The sequence below is a fragment of the Gadus macrocephalus genome, chromosome 16 (assembly GCF_031168955.1).
Source record: "Gadus macrocephalus chromosome 16, ASM3116895v1".
NCBI classification, from domain to species: Eukaryota; Metazoa; Chordata; class Actinopteri; order Gadiformes; family Gadidae; genus Gadus; species Gadus macrocephalus.
Window position 1 is genome coordinate 15,190,702 of NC_082397.1, and position 10,542 is coordinate 15,201,243.

The window sequence follows — 10,542 nt, forward strand, 5'->3', positions numbered from 1 at the left end:
ATATATATGTCAGGCCGTTATACATATTTCTTTGTGTTTTATAGCATCAGATAACAAAGAGGCCTAGTCTACTCAATACATGGCAACAGGTGCATTATCGAGACTCTATAACGTATGAGTTAAAAATAAACCATGAAATATGTGTTCAACATGTATTTTGACACCGAAGACCAAAGACTTGTCTCACAAACATGTCAACCTTCAAACCAAACTGATGTTGTTGTTGTGGCCATTGCAATGAAAATAGATAGCCTTCCTGGCAATACTGACCACATACATATTGTCCCCAAGGTTTCTCTGATGGTACAGATTCAATATGATCTTCATTGTTCAGCCGGACTTGCTTCTTAAAGCAAGGTTAAGCTAATCATGGCTCCAATAGATAACAGCTATTTTTATACCAGGAGGAGGTTGTCATCAAACTTGTATAGATAAGGATCACGTAGGGTTTACACATTCCCCAGAAATAAATCAAGGCAAGGTAAAAGGTTTAGTGTTCACAGCAAATCGTCTCTAGATGCTACTCTCTTTAATCATGATGCCCACAATCATTGTACCTATAACACAACAAACCATGACACAATAATTGTACATGTCACACAACAGTACTGACCTTAGTTCGTTTCAATACCATCAATCCTCCACCTCATGGACAGATTCAACGTATAGACATTTTCTGAAGCTTCTTATTATATTTCCTTCAAAATGTCAAGCTTGACACAGTACTTTGGCACTGGTAGCTGTAAAGGCAATAGGGCATTTTATGATAGTAACTCTTTTTTTGGTTTATAATGCATCACTCTCTTATCCGTATAACCTGGCCAACCTAAAGATTCCCACTGTATTGTGTTGCAGCATGGTGATAAAAAATGGAGGAAATATAATAGATTGGACCTTTAATGACAATACCAATGCCTGAGATTCACTTATTAGTCCAGTCACAGTTGGTGGATCATGTTAATTAACTCGGAAAGGCAAGAAGTCGCCTGTAGAGCTACGTAGGCTACGGCTGCTGTTGCTGCTGTTTTATGTCTGAACAAATCCATCCCAAAACCAATAGGATCACTTGTGTCATGTGTTATTGTTGATCTTCCCGCCATATGATCCGACACCACACAAAAGTCAAGCCGTTGAATGGCCCCTTATGCACACACTCCATGTACCTCAAGGCTTAGAAAACAAATTACACGGAAATCAATGGCGGTGTAGTGCTTTGTTGAAGACCGAGCGTTTCCTGGGGATTTCAGCCGGCCCAACTAATGAATAATAATAATAATACATTTAATTTAGAGGCGCCTTTCAAGACACCCATGGTCACCTAATAAGGTCAGGCCTTGTGCTGGGGTTAATTGATAAGGTCTTTCGTAAACGAGGCTAGGCCACTAGTCACTGTCTGCTTGATCTGTTGTTGTCGTGGCTCGCTGCAGGACACGGAGCAACAATAGACACATTAAATCGTGATCGCACCTATGTGTGCGATCACGCCACCATGCAATACCAACGGTTCATCCACGTTAAAGTTCTTTATCAAAGATCTCAACCTTAAGATACGGTTGTAGGATTTGTGATTTACAATGAAAGCATCATAGTCTCACACTGTCTCACACTATGGGCGACACAAGCTGTGGAGCACGTAGTCTTTATATTTATAGACCACAAGCTACTGGGCCAGGTCATGGTTCATTGTGTGGTAAACTGTAAATCATGGTGGTTGTTGTACCTGACTGTGCCGTATTCCTCCGTGCACACATTGTGGGAGACAATGCATGGAACTTTTAAGGTGAAGTACCCTCAATGAGGGATGACGTTTATGTTTATATTAAAATATTGAAAAAAGCCATATCAATTCTAAAAAGCTCATCAAGCACTTTTAAAAAAAAAAGAATGTTATACGTGATATAGTGTCCATTATGCAAATGATGACACGGTTGGTGCTTCAGTTTGTGAGAAAAATACATCTATATACTTTCATCTAATGCAATTATTTTGAATCTGCTTTTAATAAAGCAAATTTTGTTAATGAGACGCCTAATGCTATTATGAAATGTAACGATTTCACATTAGAGCTATTTTATTCCTCATATACATTCAGTTAAACCATGGAGAAACGAAGAATCCTAGAATAGATTTACGTCTTTGAAGCAAAGAATACAATTTAGCCATTGAACTAGCCTTGTTTATTTCCCTGTTCTCTGACTGAAAAGTTTTGAGATCAGAGATTTAAAATAGGTACACTGTCAGTGTGTTTTCTTCAACATGTCGATATAAAGGGAAGTGAGATTCTATTCTTATGCACTAACGTTTTTTTTTGGAGAAGTAAACTCTTTTGAGATTCAACCATCACAGAATCGTATCTTCACTCTTCTTTCTAATGTAAGAGAGTAAGCCCCCTGCTTAATATGCACGTTGTGGAAAAAAACCCGTTCTGCAACATCACGTCAGTTTCTGCATAAAAACCAACAATGAATATTTGGACTATTGGTGTCATCTCTCTGTTTGTTTTTGATTGGTCAAAATAAGACACCAAATGAGGCAGTACTCTCTTATATTATTAATATATATAATACTAGAAAATAAACAAATGTGACAGTTTCCTATTAGGTATGACTTCAGCCTCAAAAACATGCAAATATATTAATTTCCCTCGGGATAAATAAAGCATCTTGAATCTTGAATCTTGAATCTTGAATTATAACAGCCATTGAGACCCTAAACACAGTCCTTTGAATATTCAGTTTGACACCCTAACCAAAACATTGTAGGTCCTATACTCTGCAGGTTATCAAAGAGTCCCTCTTCCCCTCTCTCTCTCTCTCTCTCTCTCTCTCTCTCTCTCTCTCTCTCTCTCTCTCTCTCTCTCTCTCTCTCTCTCTCTCTCTCTCTCTCTCTCTCTCTCTCTCTCTCTCTCGTTATCTCTCCCTCGCCCTCTCTGCCTCACTCTACAATCGACTAAAATAATGTAAACAGATCAATCATGCTTTCAAAAGAGGTAAACACAATTTTATTTTCCTTCCGCTGTTTCTAAAGACCGCGTAGTCGTGATACCAGAGAAGCCCCTTCTTTGAGCGGCTCTCCCTGCTGGCCACCAGCTGTGCACTCGTCAAGCACATGTTCCTTCTCCTCCACCAACCAATCAATTCAAAGCCGGTACCTTGCCCACGTCTTCATCAAAACACCAACCGAGAACAACAAGATGGCCTCAATGAATGCAATGATATGAAACAAGTCATTGAAATGATGACAGGGAAGCATTGAAATTCCCCAGCGGGGATTTCCCTTATGGCTTTGTAAAAGGGTTGAAAGAAAAGAGGAGAAGAAAGCAGAGAAGCAGCAGGTGGCATAGAGAGCGCTGCCATAATGTATTTTCACGCATTAAGGGCTGGCATGCGGCATGCCTCAATGTATGGCCGTCACATGGGTTTGAATTCCATCCTCTGTTGTTCAAGTGATTTTGCACAATGTTTTGGCACAATCAATAACAATCTTGTGCCTAGGCCCTCGCTAATCTGAGGGTTGCTATTGTTTTGAATACAAAAGCATAAAAATAGTCTCCTGATAATAATCGTACAGACACCTCCATGCCGACGCCTTGGAGGGCCTGTTCAAATTAGGTGGCTTCGTTTCGGTCTAATTTTATCCTTACTCCCTCTCAGATATACGGCGGTTGCCATGCCAATGCTGTACAACACCCGCTACAGCTCCCGGAGGAGGGTGACTGTCATGATTTCTGTGGTGTGGGTGCTGTCCTTTGCTATTTCCTGTCCCTTGTTATTTGGCCTGAACAACACAGGTAAGCAAGTACGCAGTTCTACTCTCGTTCACTACGCACAATACTTGCTTGTAGTCGATGGTGAACTGATTTCCTTGGTGAAAACAAATTTTTCCATGTCAATTGCAATCACATTTCTAGTAGTACCAATCTGGTTGTTGACTCAGTTAGCCTAATATCGCTTCACGGTGTGCTCTCCGACTAACACAAGGCATCGGCTACTCAACCGTGTCTATTAATACGATAGAAGCAGAACAAAAACAAATAAAACATGAAAATTGTGGCCGTCATTTATTCATGGCGGACCTCAGGAGTCAACAGGCAATTACTACTACACGTTACACCCAGTCCACTCTGTCACTCTGGATGTTGTTGTTGTTTTCCTTTCTTTCTAATGGAGCAAAAATAATTGACCTGCCTTGTAAACCCCCCCCCCCCCCCTGATTCAATGATTTGCATTTCTCCACAGCTACTCGCGACCCCTCTCAATGTGTGATCGCCAATCCAGCCTTTGTGGTTTACTCTTCCATTGTGTCCTTCTATGTCCCCTTCATCATAACACTGCTGGTTTATGTGCAAATCTACGTGGTGCTAAGGAAGCGAAGGAAACGAGTCAACACCAAGCCTAAACAGAGGGCCGCTCAAAACGCAGAGCACAACGTGGCCACCTCGCTGAAGGTGAGCACTCCTTCTGGAAACCTTCCGGAACCTTCCGGAAAATTCTGGACTCTCTCCGGCCGCAAATGAATACACTTCTTCTTGGAAATTGCCTGTCATGTGATTTAGACTCGCCTGCTTATTATATACTTTGCAGTCCAACTGTATTTAAAATATTGCATTGCAAACTGTGTGTACAAAGGTCTAAAGTGTTATAGTATAGTATAGTATCGTTTATTGTGTCTCTTTTCGTTTTTTTTTTACAACATTGTGCCAAATATTTCCCTCACTTTTCTTCCAGTGAAATAAAAAACAAACAATAAACACAAGACGTGACATAGACAGGTTCACAATGAAAGACAATAAATAGTGTTCCGACCCAATAATGCTTGAAGATCCTATGGACAAGCAATGTTTGATATAACCTAGGTAACCCTGTCATCCCGAAGATTGATTTTCACTCTTCCTAAAAACAACGGCCAACATTGGGTTTCTAAGGCCAGGACCCAATTACCCCCTTAGGTGTGACCAGTGTGTGTGTGTGTGTGCGTGTGTGTGTGTGTGTGTGTGTTTTCTTTAACCCTTTAGCGTTTCCTGAGATTATGCCTTACATCATGAAACCCATCTTAATCTTACATTCGTTTGATTTACCAGATTGGAAGTGTTTCTGGATCTTTTGTAATGAAACAGTAATGATGACAGGCCTTAAACGACATTTTGCTTTTCTGGTCATTGATTTTACTGTCGTACGAGAGATCGATTCAATCGCCACAGGAAGCCCAGTAATGCTTTAGATCCAGAACACTACATTACTCATGTTCATCCATGTGCTGAGGTGGGTGATGCATGAACTTGTGTACCTGGTGTGTGTGTGTGCATAATGTTTGTGCGTGTGTTTGCATCCAAAGAGAAACAATGAATATATCTGTTGCCAATAGTTAAGTCACAAATCACTGCCAAATAACAATCGTTCTTTGTATGTCAATATGAGGCTTGTGTGTGGCTTTTGTTCATTCTTATGTATGAATCTGTACTAATATAGAGGTTTTTGATAGATCGTCTTGTATTGCATTCAATTCCAAGTAAAGATAAGGCTGACACTGACCACACATGTTGTCTGGTGGGGCTTTGTAGCTGTAAAAAACTCTATGGGCGGTCCAGTCAGATCCGCCACATTACGGGATGTTCTTGTTTCAGGATAAGTGCACTCATCCAGAGGATGTGACGCTTTGCACCATGATTGTCAAAGCCAACGGGGGTTTTTCTGTCAACAGGAAAAAAGTGGTGTGTTGCCATTATTTATTCATTTTGTGTGTTGTCATTTCAGTTGTGTCTTAAATGGGTGACGTGGAGTGCAGAGACGATAAGAACGTGCTATTTTTTTTATGTCTTTCTATCATGTGTTTTAGTGTTTTAAGGATTTTTTTTGCAATTGAATTCAGCATTGTTCTTGTTTTTTGATTTTTACTTGATTCTCCGAGAAGGCGTCTGAACAAACATTAGCCCGGTGTCCTGAACACCGTCATCTATTATAACTCAAGCCTGGTGTGTCCTCCATCCCCTCCGCTCTCCTAGATATTCATCAAAGAGGTGGCCATCGAGGGCGAAGACCTGGAACTGGATGAGCTCCACAACAGCGCCAGCAGCAGCCAGAAGCAGCAGCACAAGCATCTGCAGCAGGGGGCACCTGGAGAAGCTCCGGCCACCAGCCACCAGCTCCTGATGCCTGCCAAGTCCAATGCCAGTCCTTCTTCCGCGCCCCCCACCCCGCCCGAGGACGGCCTGAAGCCGCTCAAGAACGGAGACACCGCCAAGGTGGCGCTGGTGGATCCGGCACCCCTGGTCGCTAAAGCCTTCCAGACGCAGGCCATGCCCAACGGCAAGACCCAGACGTCTGTGAAAACCATGAGCAAGCGGAAGATCTCCCAGCAGAAGGAGAAGAAAGCTACTCAGATGCTAGCCATTGTCCTTGGTCAGTGGATTTATACATATATATATATATATATATATATATATATGTTACCCTTTTTGTTGTCCACTACTGCATGTTCACTCGCTCCTGATCAGAAAACAGTCAAAGCTCATGACTTATCTCCCATCTAACCACATTGCAAACGTGTAAATGATGTCGACGTGCCATTTTGTATTTTACTATCCCACAAAACGGAATGCTATTTGGGAAAAACTAGGGCTAAAAACAAACCTCAACAATCTTCATATTTTGCAGTATTCTGATCTCAGCATCCGATCTCAGACTGACTGTGCCCGGACTGTTGTATTTTGTATCAAATATGATAAATAGTCTGGAGATTATCCTTCAGACAACAGAGAGAATGCAACAAACAGAACAGACTGTGTTTATTGTCCAGTAGACAGATGCCAATTAATTTTACCTACTTCTCCACTTCCACATCTATGCATGTCAAAAAGGTGCTTCTAGAGTGATTTAAACTGTTTACGTTGATGTTTCCTCTTCCTCTCACTATCTTACACTATATCCCCCCCCCCCCCCCCCCCCCCCCCCGCCCCTTCTCATCTAATACCTTCCTCTCCTTAATCCATCAGGTGTATTCATCATCTGCTGGCTGCCATTCTTCATCACCCATATCCTGAACACTCATTGCACTAAATGCAAGGTACCCGCTGAGATGTACAATGCCTTCACTTGGCTGGGCTACGTGAACAGTGCTGTGAATCCCATCATATACACCACTTTCAACGTGGAGTTCAGGAAGGCCTTCATCAAGATCTTGCACTGCTAGGACCAGGGGAGACGACCACTCTGGGATGTGACCGAGGAAAGCTCAAGCCACACCTCTCCTCTCGCCGTGTGAGAGGAGAAACATGGTTCAGAGCGGCGAACCTGGTTCCAGTCACAGCGGCAAAGACTTGCACATTGGCAGTGTATAACTAACGAACATATTGATTCGTCACCAATTACCTATGGACTCATGTTCTCCTGAATTATTGAATGTACACATTATGAAATAATGTCTGTATGGATCATCTGTATGGCGAAGTGGAAAGCGTAATATTGTTCTCTTGAAATCATTGTTATTGTCATATCGGGAGCCATCTGTTGATACAACGCACACGTGACTAGTTGTGTTTGATACAACTCCGACATGCTATTTATGATAAGGTTATATTCTGTGGTTTTTGGTGATGAGAGTTTTCTGCAGTTCATCTTGATTCAAGTGTGCATTGCAGTATTAAAAATGACTCAAAGCGCTTTATCTGAAATGTTCCACTCTTTGGAACGGGTATTACATTAAGAATATAAACAGAGTATTTAATTACAGTGTCATGTGGCTTTGCCAACAGACCTAAAATACAGTTTAATAAATTGAATATATTAAAAAATACATAAAAAAAATATCTATATATAGTAGAAGTATTATTATTATTATTATTATTATTATTATTATATGTACATGTTTTTTTTTAACACATTTACTGTGATTATATGCCTGAAATTAAAATGTGATGCATGCTAACTGCTCCTCTACTTGACTTCTAATGAAATGTATTGTTGTGAAGAATTCCAACAAATCCATTTAAGTAACATACAAGGGTATATGCCACAAAGATGTTGCTATTCATCCAGCTTAAAGACAACCTACCGACACTTGGACAGATGTACTTTGCTGTAAACGAAGGGACTCTTAATACAGGACACAAAATTCTGTGAGAAGCAACGGTTTAAAGAATCTCAGAGTAAGACATTGGAGAAGAAATGTTTTGAAAAAAAAGGATCTCTCATGCCTTTTCTGTAAATAAGAATGTGTTCTCATGAAAGATGAGTCGGTAATGAGTGTCACAAAATAAATGCATTGCTGTGCCTACAATATATTTTTGGCTAAAATTCGTCTTTGAGGGTAGATTGAAGTGATGTGTTATTTCCAACACTTAGAAACACAAACTGCCTAAAATCTGTATTTACACATCTCCAAAGTCTGAAATGTTTTAGCATTTTTACTGCAAATGTTTTATTGACATTGCATGAGTTGCAACACATTGCATGAGTTGTACTCAAAAGTATTTCAGCATTTCACATTGTACTCTGAGTTCTAATCATGGCCCTTCAACAATTAAGTTGAGCCTGAGGCAGTGGATGATGTGATGGGTTTAGTCACACATTCCCACTGACTTTCAGCACCTTCTAGGACAGTGGCAACTCCATTACACACACACACACACACACACACGCACACGCACACACACACACGCAATTTTTGGATACAGTTCATGCAGTGTAGTGCGATGACAAATCCTATAACTGGTGTACTCGCTGTCTACATCTCTCTCTCTCTCTCTCTGTCTCTGTCTCTGTCTCTGTCTCTGTCTCTGTCTCTATCTCTCTCTCTCTCTCTCTCTCTCTCTCTCTCTCTCTCTCTCTCTCTCTCTCTCTCTCTCTCTCTCTCTCTCTCTCTCACACTCACACAACATGTGCGCGTGCCAAGTAGTGTGAAGAAGATCTGCTGCATGAATGGCAGACAGAGGACCCAAAACATACTTACATTTTCAACCAACAATATCATATTATATTTGAGGGCTTACATGCATGATCAGAATGACGGTAAATTCTGGATTTTTTCTCTCGTTGATATCTTTGTGAAAAAAAACAAAGTTCCAGCGGTATTCATAAAACCATCGATTGATTGGTATCTTTAATTGTGGCTAACACTACATAACTGCTTGTCCTTCCTTCATTTAATGAGGCCAACAATTCTGAAAATACTATTCTGAAATATGAATGTGTAAAATGCCATACAATATTCATTCATATGGAATCGTATTACTACCTGGTGAATTTCTTTGCCTAACTGGTTGTGAGTGTCATAAAAATGCATGTATTCTCTCGACTAAAGACAGATCTCCTTTAGCCCTTCCCTAACGTGTCCTTATTTATATCCCCAGAGAGATGTCCCCCTGCACACCAATTCCTGGATTCACACCAATCATATCTGGTGGCTCTGTTGGCCCCACTGCATCTATCTTGCATAAAGTCATATACCACTCATCATTACCGGTACGGCATCTCTTACAGAACTGGTGACCTTTAATAACTCACTTTAACTTAACAAGTCTATAGTCTGCTCAGGTTTAGTGCAATTTGCTATTAAATCCTATTATTAAACGTTGAATCGTAGTCAAGCATAGATATGACTATTTGGCAATTTAATACACGCAGGTAGAAGGAAAGGATTCTTTTTTCTCGCATATAACCCCCAGATTGAAATATTTAACCGTTGCCCCCACCTGATCTACGTCCTTAATATAATCTCGCACTGCCCTTGTTATAAGGTTGCTCTCCTGGGCCCTAATTCATCCGATTCCATCTACCTGTTGCTGCTGACCTATTTCCTCCCCATTTCCCTCTAGGGGGGGGGCCCCAAGGTTGCATGGGAGTGACAGCACCACGACACACCCTCCCTAGTCACTGTCCATCAACGTTGCTCGGAAACTCGGAAACCCCACAACCACAGAGCAGCGCTCGGCCTCTCCAATAGGGATTTATTGTTCCCTCTCCTGTGAGCTCCAAAATACAATCTGAATATTGAAAGGAATGTTTAGTGACAAACTCAGATAACCACAGAGGCCATCTGTGCCAAAGTGGGATTAAGATGCCTGTTTACACAAGGCCTGTTTTGTCTGGCCATATCTTCGGTTTTCCCTTCCTCCAAATTCCACTGGGAGATTGACATTGTGAGAGCTGTGCCGGATTTGGTGATTGGCATCTCTAAACATAGTGGCGGGGGAAGACAGAGTGCACACGAAGGGGGACTCTTCTTTTAATAAGATAATGATGGATCGGCATCCTAATAATCAGTGGGCTGATACCTTAGCAAAGTCTAGTTTGAAGTCTGTGTGCGTGTAGGTGTCAAGATACAAAGACTTCAAGGTAACACTTCCGACGCACAAAGGCATCTCGCGCTTATAGCGAAAAGCCACTCGTCTCTCGAATATTGATTTAATTCCTTTTTCAAACACATTGCCTGAAAAGGACAAGTCATTTCCTGTTCTCTGCGATGATGGATTACAGAGGCTTAAGGATAACAGTCAGCAGAATACTAGTCTTAAATGAAAAAATAATCTTTTGGAATTGTCAAATA

The 10,542-nt window shown here is 41.1% G+C and overlaps 1 protein-coding gene across 3 annotated transcripts in view; it reads left to right on the forward strand.

Moving 5' to 3' along the window:
* drd2a (dopamine receptor D2a) overlaps positions 1–8,278 on the forward strand; it is a 31,050-nt gene extending 22,772 nt beyond the window's left edge. For 2 of the 3 annotated variants that reach the window (XM_060075158.1, XM_060075159.1), the window contains 5 exons: positions 3,654–3,790; positions 4,239–4,447; positions 5,624–5,710; positions 6,002–6,398; positions 6,992–8,278. In XM_060075158.1, coding sequence (XP_059931141.1) covers positions 3,654–3,790; positions 4,239–4,447; positions 5,624–5,710; positions 6,002–6,398; positions 6,992–7,188 — 1,027 coding nt within the window. In that variant the 3' untranslated portion in view covers positions 7,189–8,278. The remainder of the gene's footprint in view (positions 1–3,653; positions 3,791–4,238; positions 4,448–5,623; positions 5,711–6,001; positions 6,399–6,991) is intronic. The other variant, XM_060075160.1, reaches the window with a different exon arrangement.
* The last annotated feature ends 2,264 nt before the right edge of the window (positions 8,279–10,542 follow it).